A 12,963-nucleotide genomic window follows, 5' to 3' on the forward strand; every position below is an offset into this window, starting at 1 on the left:
TATTTGGGGGAGAGGAGAGCTAATTTCCTGTTGTCATGGAGATGGGCCAGAAATTTATATAACCTCTTAGAATTGAAGTTTGTAAGGTTAGGCAGGCCAAATCTTTCCCATATACATAAAGGCGAAATATTCAAAATTAGCTTCAATCCAGTTTCCTAAAAATGGGTGTAAATCAGTCTGGAGGCTGATCAACATCTTTCTTGCACTTTGTATTTGCAGCAAGCAGCACGTACAGGGTGTTAAGAATGCATAATGTTGTTCTGCACATCCCAATCATGGATACGTGAGTAGTTTCAGAGGTCCAGCCGTACCTTGAGTTTGGTTTCCTTGGAATGAGGATTACTTGAGCCTGATGATTTTATTCACACAGGTTTGTATTCATATAGGCTAAGCATAATGTGGGAGGTTCAGAGCATCAACATTCCGTCAGATCCTACTCCCCCATAATGTTTCTTTTGTTGGTATCTTCCTATCTTGGGAGACCAGGACTTCACCTCAGCTAAGTTCAGAAGCACTGAACTGCTTAACTGTAACTTGTAGTGAAGGAGTTTGCTCCAGGAAGGAAAAAACCTGTAGCAGGAATGAATAACCCATGGAACTCAGGATGCTGTTGAACTCAAGCTCCATCAGATCAGCCCTAGCAAGTGGAGCCATCAGTCAGGAATAATGGGAACTGTAGCCCACAACATCTGGAGATGCTACAGCTTCTTTGCTCTCCAGGGCAGTCCTTCACTACAGTGTTAAGCAGTTCAAGTACTTTGAAAAGGTTGGGTTCCCCATCCCTGGGCTACAAAGAGGAAGTGCACGTTATTTTCACTGTAATTAGCAGGGAACCAATGTTACATCTTGGCCTGCTCTCTATATGTATCAGGACCAGTTACAATGTCCACTAAAATGTGGTTGGCTGTTTTTGTTTTCCAAATGGGCAATGAGACAATCCACATAACTTTTGCACAGATGCCATAACACACAAAATTCAGCTGATCTTGTCACCATGAACATAGCAACCTGAGCAGGAATACACTGTACTGACCACATGCATTGGCTAAATAAGGTTCTGTGGTTTAGTTAATTATCCATGCAGCATTTTAGGCATGATGGTGTTTGATGAAGCAAGGCATTTCAGAAAATAAAAAGGACACCGCTTTTCTCATGTTTCAGCTTGTGCTGGCTAATTTATTTTTAACCAAGGATTCGTTTTGCTCATGTCATTAGTCTGCAGACCATTTCCCCCTCCCTCCAAAGAGAGAGACAGAGACCCTCAGTTCTATTTGTGTGCCTCATGTACAGTTATGCTGCAAATATCAGTGTGGGATTCAAGCACCAAGGTTACTTTTAGTGTTTCATTATGCATGAGAGAGCATTCATTTACGAGAATCCATAAAGAGGACATGCACAGACCCATGCTATGAGCAGTCCAGATCATATCAAGTATTGTTGTCTCTTTGCATTTTGTTATTCAGTTAATGCCCTGCAGAAATAGACCTTATGTCCAAACAAAAAGATATTTAGCAGAAACTGTAAAATGTCTCCTAAACAGGGTGCAGAATATGCAAATAAAAAGATGCACAAAGGCATGAATTGAGGCCAATTATGGATGTTTAGCATTATGAGTTGTAAAATAAATGAGACAGCATTATAGCATACTAAAGCTTCACATATGCTTTTTCACAGCCTTTACTTAATATACATAGGAAGCTCTTCAACTATTCATGCACTTGTGAGTATGGGAATAGGTTTTGCAGTACTGAGTTCCACAGTAATGTGGTTACAGTTTATCCTGCACAGTTCCAGATAGAAAACATGGATATCTCATTTTATTATTATTGTTATTTACATATCACTTTTCTACCCTAAGTAGAAATACTCCACAAATATTGTTTTCATCAAAACAAGGAAAACATTATGAAACATTATAAAAAACCTAAAATATCATATAAGAGCAAATAAGTAATAGCAGCAGCCAGCAATTTAAGAACCTAGCTCCGAAAGGATTGGGGTAATAATAATAATAATAATAATAATAATAATAATAATAATAATAATAATAGCTTATACTTGCCTTGTTCCCAAAAGGAGATGTGAATCCCAAAACTTATAAATTCTGCTGGGGGTGCGGAAAGCCTTCGAAACAAACTGTAAAATAAGCACATTCTGTAAAGCCTTAAAAGATTATCCAGCTGCAGGATTTGGGCCCACTATCACAGAATTTTGAATGTTACAATGAAGAATTTAAGAGTTTTTAAATGTATATTTGAAGGGGAAAAAAACCTTTGCTTGTGAACTTTCCATTTTCCCCCCTGCAGACAAAATCTTCATAAAATCATTGCTTTATTGAGTCTACACAAGAAGTTCCACCTATAATGACCCTAGACACAGACAGCGTGTGGATGTTTGTCGGAGACATCAATCACTTTTACTCTTTGCCCCTAGAAAAAGCGACAGAAGTTCTTGACTTACGTATGACACAGTTTATTTAAGATTGATGAATTCTAATGATATCAGGAAACTTAAGATAGATAGCACTCCTTCAGATTACTTAGATTTCTTGCATATTGCTTGCCAGGGATCCACTTTCTGCAAAGGTTACTGCCTGTTTGAAGAAAAAACTGCTTTGTTTCAGAAAAGCCAGTTGAACGGGGTTCATTTCTTGCTTGTTGCAAAAGCCTGGTGTGCTTAAACTATTACCAAGGCTGTTGGAGCAACTGTGTTGTTGCCTTTTGTAAAAGGAAAATGGATCCTATGGAGTAAGAGGCAATATATTTTTCTGAAATTCTGAAATTCTTCCATCTGGATCCAGCTAGAAGTCGGGTTCCTAGAGGAGACTCATGTGTGTAAATGAATGCTGAATACAGAATTCCCCACTCCAATCTAGCAACCAAGATGCTACATACAGAGGCCAATAAACAAAGAGCTGGAATCCCAGGAAATCTGGAAGAACAGAGCACTTGGATGCAGCTCTGCCCCAGCTTCTCTTTCCTGCCAAACAGTGGGATCCAAGCTTCTTTCACCGACCAGGCTATGTGTGCACACCCTTGGCTGTTGCACAAGCATTAGGATGGATCATGGCTTTTGAGTTTCAGTATTATTTCATTTCTGGTGTTTGAGTTTTTCCATTTTTGGCTAGCAGCTTGAATCCATCATGAAACTTAGCATGGGAAAAGGGTCATAGCTCAGTTGCAGAGCAAATGTTTGCATGCAGAGGTTAAATCCCCAGCATCTACAGACAGGGATGGGATTGTCCCCTGCCTGATACACTAGAGAGCCACTGCCAGTAAGTCTAGAGACTCTAGACCAGTGTTTCCCAACCTTGGATCTCCAGCTGTTTTTGGACTACAACTCCCATGATCCCTAGCTAGCAAGATCAATGGTCAGAGATGATGGGAATTGTAGTCTGAAAACAGCTGGAGACCAAAGGTTGGGAAACACTGCTCTAGACAATACGGAGCTAGATGGTCCAGAGGTCTTATTCAATATAAGGCAGCTTACTGTGCTCTGCCAATACTCCTAGGCTGACATTCCTACCCTATTGCAAGGAAGAACCATTCTGCTTTTCACAAGGTTACACTCATTCATGCAGCGCTTACATTTATGACTGCAATTGATGTAATAATGTGTAGTTTTGTTGGTCAGCTGGAAGGGAAATGTTTTCCTTCAACTTCCCACTTTTGGAAGTTTTGCATTTATCCTCTATTTTGTGTGTTATGTCTACAGAGCTTTAAAAATTAGTACTGCATTTACTGCACAATCCATTTAGCATTGCCAAATTGCCCAGGCTCCTCTCAAAATTATGCATTCAATAAAAAGAAAACAGCTGCCAACATGAATAATTTCAAACAAAAGCAAGTACGCCATCCAGGCTAGTAATGCAGGCATTACAAATAGGATTTGTTTTCTTTTGTCATTTATTTTTATAGCTGAATAGTTCTGCGACAACCAACCAATACATAAACAGAAAATCACTGACAAACCCTATAAAAACATATTTAAAAAAAAAAAAAATAAGCATCACCCACCTAATTTGGATTGTGTTTGTTTTTATCAGGCTATGTGTATTTTGGAACCCCATATAAGCATCCCTCACAGTCCATCTGTACTTTGTATTTATAATGAATATTTGTAGTTCTCTGAATGGTTTTCAGAGCAATAATTTGCCAGTTGTATTATGGTGAAGAATCAAGTGAATTGGGGAATGAACCAGTAGCCTCTTTCCTCAAGCAGAAGGGAGGGCATGGAAGGGCTCTGTCTAGGAATGTGTCCTAATTCTGCTATCCCTCACTCTGCCAGCTCTGAACTGCTGTTGAATGTTCAGCTGTGATGTTCGGCACACTGATACACAAGCAGACATTCATGGTAAAAGCCTTATCATGCCATAGGACAAACACAGGTGGAACTTTTTAAGAACAAGAAAGAAGATTCCACCTAAACATTAGGAAGAACTTCCTGACAGTAAGAGCTGTTCGACAGTGGAATTTGCTGCCAAGGAGTGTGGTGGAGTCTCCTTCTTTGGAGGTCTTTAAGCAGAGGCTTGACAACCATATGTCAGGAGTGCTCTGATGGTGTTTCCTGCTTGGCAGGGGTTGGACTCGATGGCCCTTGTGGTCTCTTCCAACTCTATGATTCTATGGTTCGTAAGCACCTTCATTACATTCATTCAATCAATCAATCAATCCATACATACTTTTTCTTTCCCAAGTCAACTTCTGAAACTACCACTTCAATCCAGCAGCTCCATAGTACATATGGCTCTCTGCGTGAGCTGTCCAACTCATTTTAATGTTGAGGAAGGCCCTAGGAACCCCACAGGTATTTCATTCCTAGCTTATGTGCTTTTCAAATGTTAAAAAGAGGTTCACTTAGAAGCCTTTTAAAAACACTTTGGTTTAACTCTCCCACTGAAATAAATGGGAAACTTCTTAAAAGTTAATGTCTCAATTTTAGCATTCTTTTCTATTACACCTGCCATTTTTCTTTTCTTTTTAGGATTATTAGTTTAGCTGTCAAGCCATTGGTTGTAGGATACTTTTGGTGGCCTTAATTGGTCTATTGTAAAATAAAGCCCTCCCTCCTCTCTCTCTCTCTCTCTCTCTCTCTCTCTCTCTCTCTCTCTCACACACACACACACACACACACATACACACAAACCAATCATACATGTGAGACATTTTCACATGTATCTCATCCTAGCTCTTGAAACCAAACTGCTAAATTGCTCAAGTTTACTCCTATTGGAGAAAATGTCAATTGAATTCAAAAGCAGAATCCAGGCAGAAAGCCTTTTTAAGCGATCAAATTGTCTCTCTTTTAGTGACTGCAAAGAAATTGAGAATGAAAGAGTGTTTTCCTCATCCACTGCAGACTGGTGATATCAAGTCATCCCAGAGCACAGGGTTGTTAAACAAATCAGCTTTTGGTCTGGAGCTGCATGCAAATGGATATTACTTGAGCAGTGAAGTTGCTATGGAAGTGTATGCGCTGAATTGTGTTCAGGTGAACAGTTTCCTTTCCAGGATTAAGTTTAAGAAAATGTGTTCCTCCAGTTAGTAGAAAGAGGTTGTGCAGAAAGGTGATTGGATGGTAACTGCCTCATCACAAATCTACCTTTCATTGCCGCCATTGCCCAATTAATCCATGGAGCAATTTTCAACTTTTTCATTCTTCTTCTTCTTCTTCTTCTAAAACTAACATGATGAACAAACATCTAAAATGAGTAATAGTGTTTTTGGTGTTTTTTTTTGGTTTTTTTAAAAAGGGGAGAGCCACCAGAAGTATGTGAGAAAGCAAATGTTAGAGAACTGAATAAGCAAATTTCTCCAAAGTATGTCTGTTTAATGGATTGCAAATGTGGTTTTGCCCCAAAGGAGGGGGAAATGTAGTAATTGGGGCCTGTTTAAAGTTGTGTTTGTATGCACTCTGGCAATGATATTATAATTAGTGGGCCTGACCATTTGTGACCTGGGCAAGGTGATCAAGAGAGATGGCTAGACAGCTTTAGGCATTCTTTTGGAGATAGACAAGGAGAGTGTGATACTCCCAGATTTCTCAGTAGTGTTCAGTTCAATTGACCACTGTATGTTACTAGATGGGCTCTGCAAGGTGGAGGCATGGTGATATGGTGGCTCTATTCCTAACTGCAGGGTTACTTCCGGAAGGTGGCACTGGGTGACTTTTGCTCTGCTCAATGGCAATTAAGCTGTGGAATACCTCAAGCCAGTGGGAGTGGTAATCAGGGGATTCAGAGTGTGGTGCCATCAGTATCTATTTCTAGTCATCTGAATCAAGTGAGCAGGATAAGGGCTAATAAGCTGGATTCTGACAAGATACAGTTGTGGGTTTGTGGTTCTCAGCTCCAGGTATTAGGCAGATGACATACTCTAGAAGAGGTTACACTTGGAGATATTTCTAGGCCCAACTGTGGACTGGGTGACCTCATTGGCTTGAAGTGTGCCTGGCCCACTTTGGCTGGTCAGCCAGCTGCAGCCAGTCCTGCACAGAAAATCCACAGGAGCCCATCCTCTGGTAGCCTCTTGATCTGATTACTGTATGATGACCTTGAAAATGACATGAGAACTGCAGCTGGTGTGGATAATAGGGATTATAGGTTTTGTTTTTTGTTTGGTAAACATGTTTTTAATATCAGTTTAAAGTACACATATACCAGAGCTCATCTGTTTTGTTGGGACTAATAAATTTCTGAATTCAAATCAATGCTATTATGTGGTTCACTGCAAAAGCCTCTGTAACAGAAGAATACATGATGCGAGGAGACAGGATGCAGAGTTGGTGAGCATGCTGGAAAGGGAAGTTTGCAAGTCCTTCCAACAGTTTGAGACCAACTATTCTTATATGTATGTGTGTGTGTGTGTGTGTGTGTGTGTGTGTGCATATATATATATATATATATATATATGGCCACCTGTTTTGTGTTTGCACTTCTACAAACTTTATAGGGTCCAGATGTTAAAATATATCAACGATATTAACGTTTATCTTCACTTGTAGTTCAAAGTTCAGCATTTTAGCTACTTGAGGAGTCATTGTGTGCCCTGATTCCAATCTGCCATTTTCTTTCTCCCCCCCCCCCACCCTTAAGGTCCAGTTGAAAAGTGATGAATCAAAAACGTTTGCAATGAAGATACTAAAGAAACGCCACATAGTGGACACAAGACAGCAAGAGCACATCCGCTCAGAGAAGCAGATCATGCAAGGGGCTCACTCAGATTTTATTGTGAGGTACTATTGTGGTTTCACTTGATAAATCCTTACTGGCTGAAGGTTGTATCTCAGCGTTAGAGCATTTGTTTTGCATGCAGAAGGCCCCACCCCACTGTCTCCAGGTAGGGTTTCGAGAGACCTGTCTGAAATCCTGCAGAGCTGATGCCAGGTAATGATGGTGATACTGAGCTTGAAGGATCGCTGATCTGACCTACCACAAGGGTGTGTTCCTGTGTGTGCAGATGGAACGTGCTTTTCAACCCCACTTGCAGTGTTTGATTAAACATAGATTATTCCTTATGTGTTCTAAACATTATAGCTGACATTCACATGCCCTGAGGCATCAAATGCAGTGCAGGAATTGTGACGCACAGCTTTGATTTATACCAATACCTTGATAATCCAATCTCAAACCCTTTCAAGGAGACTTCAAAAGCACAGGAGAACATTCAAACAGGGGACGGGAACACTCCTTCCATCCCTTCTTCGCTGGCAGTTTTGACAACCTTACCAAGAGAGGGAGGAAGGGGTGGAACAAGCTGTGCTTGTGCATGTGTGCATAGTGTGTGAATTATCTTTTATTCTATCTTTATGTACGATTTATGTGAGAGTTGCAGTGTAGTCTGTATCTGTAGTGTATTTGAAGGTAAAACCTAGCGCAATATAAAACTTCCAAAATAACAGAAGAGATCAAAATACAGGAATATATATATATGCATTTTATTAGTATAAAAGGCATTTTTCTTCCAACATAAGATGGGGGGAAAAGACAAGCATGCTAAGCTTTAAGCCCCATTGCTGCCCCCATCACTTTCATTGAGTTGGAATGTTAACTTCTGCAGCCAGGTGCCTCTCTGCCTGTATAGGCTGCCCTATACAATGTTGTTGGATGCATCTATTGACTAAGTGCAATCATATGCATGTTGACTTAGAAGCGAGCCCCACTGAGTTCAGTGAGTGACATCCAAGCAAATGGGCATAGCATTATAGTTTCAAAGTATCATAAATATCATCCCTAAACTCTCTGGAGATCAGTACTTCCTTCTACCCCCTAGATTATAATAATACATAGATTATATTGATTAAAATGTTCAAATCCTTGTATTATTATTCTTAATAATTACATTTGTTTAACACCGCCCTCCATATCTGTAGATCTCAGGGCAGTTCACAACATAAAATTACAAGTTTTCTTCTCCCTCTCGAATAGGCTATACAGGACGTTCAAGGACAGCAAATATTTATATATGTTGATGGAAGCCTGTTTAGGTGGAGAGCTTTGGACAATTCTCAGGGACAGGTAAGGGAAACTGCATCATTCCTTTGGATAGGAAATGAAATTCTTCCAGCATACTGAATGGTCACTCTGAATTAAGAATTAGTGAGAATAAACTACTGATAATAGGGAGAAAGTTAGGAAGCAGCAGCATTAACATAATAGCACAACAAAGGGAAGAAGGGTATAATAATTATTTACCAAAAGTTACTTTTCTTTTGTCCTTCAAAAAAAATTCAATAGTAAATTCCTAACCTTTAGTAAAAAAAACCCCAAAAACCACACACACAAACACATTCAAATTGCAAGGTGCTGGGGTTTGTTTAGTTACTTATTTTTAAAAACCCTTTGAAATGCTTGTAATTCTTTTTCTCTGATAGTCATGGTATATACTGCCATCTAGCTTTGAAAAGGGTTTATCTTTTGCTTTTCCTCAGCCCATCCATTAATATTACTTAGTAACTGAAACATTATGGCATCAAAACAGCATTCACCTCTGGAAATAGAAAAAGTTTCAGTAGATTTAAAGGTAATTTCCTGACCAGTTATAAGGCAGAAATAGAAATGTTAACCTATGATTGAAACTCAGCTTACATTGAAATTCAAGGTAGAAGCTGAATTTATATTGGGGGGGAAATGCTTGGTACAATATTTAAATGGCTCGTAAATGATTGGATTTTTGAAACACTTTCTAAGCTTCAGCCCAGGGTTTAAAGTGCTCTCTTTAAAGTATTTGTGGGGAATGTAAGAGTAGAATAGTTGTTGAAAACAAGTTTGTACCTGCAGACTTTTTTTCTATTAACGGGGTGTGGGGGGCATACTGCAAACAGCTTGCTAATGAACAGTTTGGAGTATTATTAAAGAATTTAAGATCTAATATTTCCAATTCCTGAAATACAATGTTTGACAGCTGACTGTAATATATACCAATTATTTTCGACCTTGCGGTATGCTCGTGAGAATATTGTGGTATCGATACCTGTCTTTGTTCCCACTCGAATACTTTTATTTTTATTTTTAGTGCAGCATGTGAGGAAGATATTTGTGGCTTTTAAAAAATCATAAGCCTTCAACAACTAAGCAAACAAGCAAAGAAATATGATTCCATGATAACCTTACAGCTGTTTCACAGTAGTGTTTTTCTGGCAGCCAGTGGGGCTGCTGCAGTCAAGTCATTAATATATGAAATATGCTTTCCTGACACCACAAGTCCTTTAGGTTGTTTTTATATGCATTACATGCTAAAAATGGTTGAATGATGCTTTCTCGGTTTGTAAGGTTTACTGCTGCCAGTGGAGATCAAAGCAATTACTCCACACTTAAAACCCTGTATGTAGTTACACAAGTCACTGCAATGTCCCCCAAAGTACTTTTCAGCCATGCAAAAGCAAACCTTTCTTAGAGTACAGACCCAAACTAATCTGATGCCTACCTTCATAATGATGGAGCTTCTAGGTTCTTTGCGTCCCAAATCAGACATGCTCTGTGGTTCTAACTGGCCAGTCCCTGCTATTTTGATCCTTCCCTACAGGGTAGGGGGGGGCATTTGTCACCTAGGATTTAGGTTTCTAAGGAAAATGGACAAAGTGGCTTATGAGTGATTAGGGTGGTTTGTGAGAGATCAGCGACTGGTGAAGCCTTCTCTAGTATGACTTGTAACCAAGCTCAGCAATTTCCCCCTTCTCCATCCAAACAAAACTGGGGGGATATCTAGGCTTATTCTGAACCCAATTACTAGTCAGATTATACTGCAGCATCCACTGTGTCATAACGAGGACCATTATCAGGGTCAGATTCATCCTCAAAATCCCCAAGAGGCCCCAGTACCCATTACCTGCTCAACTAGCAGGTATAGAAGGGAATCCAAACCCTCCAGTACCTGCAGCACACTTCTATATCAGTAGCACTAGGAGAGCCCTGTTTCACTTATGTCAGATGGTAGGAGGATACAGCACTGGGCATCAGGAGATGAGCTAAGTTGACTGGTTTAAGTTTATATCAGAGGAGAGTCCTTAAAATGATACGATTTGCCTCTCTGCTTATTCGTACACTGGAGCTGGTGTTGTGTAATAGCTAAGACACTGAGCTATGAACCAGGGTGCCCTAAATTCAATTTTAACCTTTGTCATGAGATGACGTCAATTTATATCCTGCCCTTCCTCCTGAAGGAGCCCGTGGTGGCAAGTGGCCTTAAGGCAAGTTACTACTGTATTTCATTATCTCCAACATGGAGATTAAAAAAACCCCAAACAGATGTGTTTGTTACAGAAACAATGCATATGAAATGTTTTAAATACAAATATATTCATGTGAAAAATAAATGTAAAGCACTGTTGATCTCTCAGTCTTTCTCCTCTCACTTCCCACACCCCATATCCCTGGTTGCAGAGGTTCATTTGAAGATTCTACAACCAGATTTTATACTGCATGTGTGGTAGAAGCTTTTGCCTATCTGCATTCCAAAGGAATCATTTATAGGGACCTCAAGCCAGAAAACCTCATTTTAGATCACCGAGGTTATGCCAAACTGGTGAGTACTCATGATGTTTTTCTTCCAAATAGCAATAAAATATTACATTGAGATGCTCACTGCATTGTAGTTAAAGGTCTGTCTCCTTCGCCATTATAATAAAATGCCTTCTCCAATGGGTTTATAACAGCCATAAAATAGTGCTTCTGACTGAACAGCAGTACTCAGCTCTGTACTGCCAGGACAAATCAGTTTGTAAAAAGGACTAATGAAAACAAATTAATCTCACTGTTTCCGAATCTTAGACGAGCAGAAGTTGAAGTTCACAGTTGGTTTTAAATAGCCTTTGTGGCATTATGCTCGGAAATTTATTGTTCATACCACATGATTCCAGTACTAGATAAAGAGCTTGACATCTTCCCCAACATTTCATCCAAAGAAACACTGAATCTGTAACGGCTCTTTTTCAAACCATACCTTTGTTATTTCTGCGAATAGTCCGTTATTTCAATCCCCTAGTTTTTGTGTGCTGTGCTACACTATTATCGATAAAAAAATAATTAGGCCTCATACATGCCTGACTTATTACATGCTGTTCTTGAAAGAGATCATCATGGCTGCAGGTGGGACAATCGTTAAGGCTGATAGGAGTGCCTTTCCTTTTATGCTATAAACCATCAAGTGTTCAAGTACAAACCACACAGAATCACAGAGCTGGAGGAGGGGGCTCATTGCCCAACCCCTGCTTGATGCAAGAAATCCAGAACTAAAGTGTTCCTAACAGATGGCTGCTCAGCCTCTGCTTGAAGACCTCCAGTGAGAGCTCACCACCCATCTAGGCCATTAGTGCCATTAAGAAGCTTATTCTAATGTTGAGACAAAATCTACTCTCTTGTAACTTAACCCCAATAGAATCATTTTGAAACTAGGGACAGCTGAACCTGTTTAACACTGCTCTACGTTATTTATTTACAGGCAACCCCTGGTTTGCGTGGGGGTTACGTTCTGGGTCATTGCGTGTGTTGGTGGAGTGTGCATAAGCCCGCCCCCACCCCACCCTCTTCCCGATTCGGAAATGGCCCATGCCTGCATGGTTGCGCAGTTTTTGAATGCGAGCAAAACGGGAGTTGCCTGCATATGGTTAGCTCCTACATAAAATAGCCAGTTATGATGGCTGACGGATGGACAGATCAAATTATTGACCATCTGTAAAACGTGAAGTCTTAAACAAGTGTTATGAACTCATTTATTTTGTTTTTGTACAAATCTTAAGTCTGAAAGATGTTCTACATAGCTTCCTGTACTTCTGCTTTCTGTGACAGCCCTATATGGCAATCAACATTCTCACTCTGAGTATATTCCCATGAAAGATTTCTTTCTGAACTGGTTTATTCTAAGCAAAGCATGAGCATCTCCTCAAGCCTTTGTGTCTGCATAATTGCTCTTTATTTTTTTCTTTCTTGATGGGTGTGTGAACTTTCTTTCACAGGTCGATTTTGGCTTTGCAAAAAAAATAGGATTTGGAAAGAAAACATGGACTTTTTGTGGAACTCCAGAATATGTAGCCCCAGAGATCATCCTGAACAAAGGTCACGACATTTCAGCAGACTACTGGTCACTGGGAATCTTAATGTATGAACTCTTGACTGGCAGGTATGGGCATTGAATTGGAGCTACTGATAAAAATAGATCAGCAAATTAGAGAATATTTCTGCCTTTGTCACTTTGATTAGGAGCACTAGAGGTTCAGAGCTTGCATATGCAATGATTATGCCCTCTCCCCCCCCCAAAAAAAAGGACTACAAACTTATTGTTGAGGCTGCTCATTATTATTTTGCCCTGGTTCACAGTCAGAATTCTAGCAAATAAAAGGTATGGAACAGACAGCAGAAGGGGAAAGCTTGGACAACTGAGGTGCAGAGTTACAAATTTAAATCTCTTGTTCTTCTCCATTCCTTGTTCTTCTGGCAGCCGTTTGTTGTTGTTTTTTGTACAGCAAACA

At 39.8% G+C, this 12,963-nt stretch overlaps 1 protein-coding gene across 12 annotated transcripts in view; it reads left to right on the forward strand.

The window, feature by feature from the left end:
* Positions 1-12,963, forward strand: part of PRKG1 (protein kinase cGMP-dependent 1) — a 668,505-nt gene that overhangs the window by 642,058 nt on the left and 13,484 nt on the right. For all 12 annotated transcript variants that reach the window (XM_083614092.1, XM_083614085.1, XM_083614091.1 and 9 more), the window contains 4 exons: positions 7,094-7,233; positions 8,426-8,515; positions 10,880-11,021; positions 12,451-12,614. In XM_083614092.1, the coding sequence (XP_083470218.1) occupies positions 7,094-7,233; positions 8,426-8,515; positions 10,880-11,021; positions 12,451-12,614 (536 nt within the window). The remainder of the gene's footprint in view (positions 1-7,093; positions 7,234-8,425; positions 8,516-10,879; positions 11,022-12,450; positions 12,615-12,963) is intronic.

Source organism: Podarcis filfolensis (assembly GCF_964270895.1).
Source record: "Podarcis filfolensis genome assembly, chromosome: 5".
Lineage (NCBI taxonomy): Eukaryota > Metazoa > Chordata > Lepidosauria > Squamata > Lacertidae > Podarcis > Podarcis filfolensis.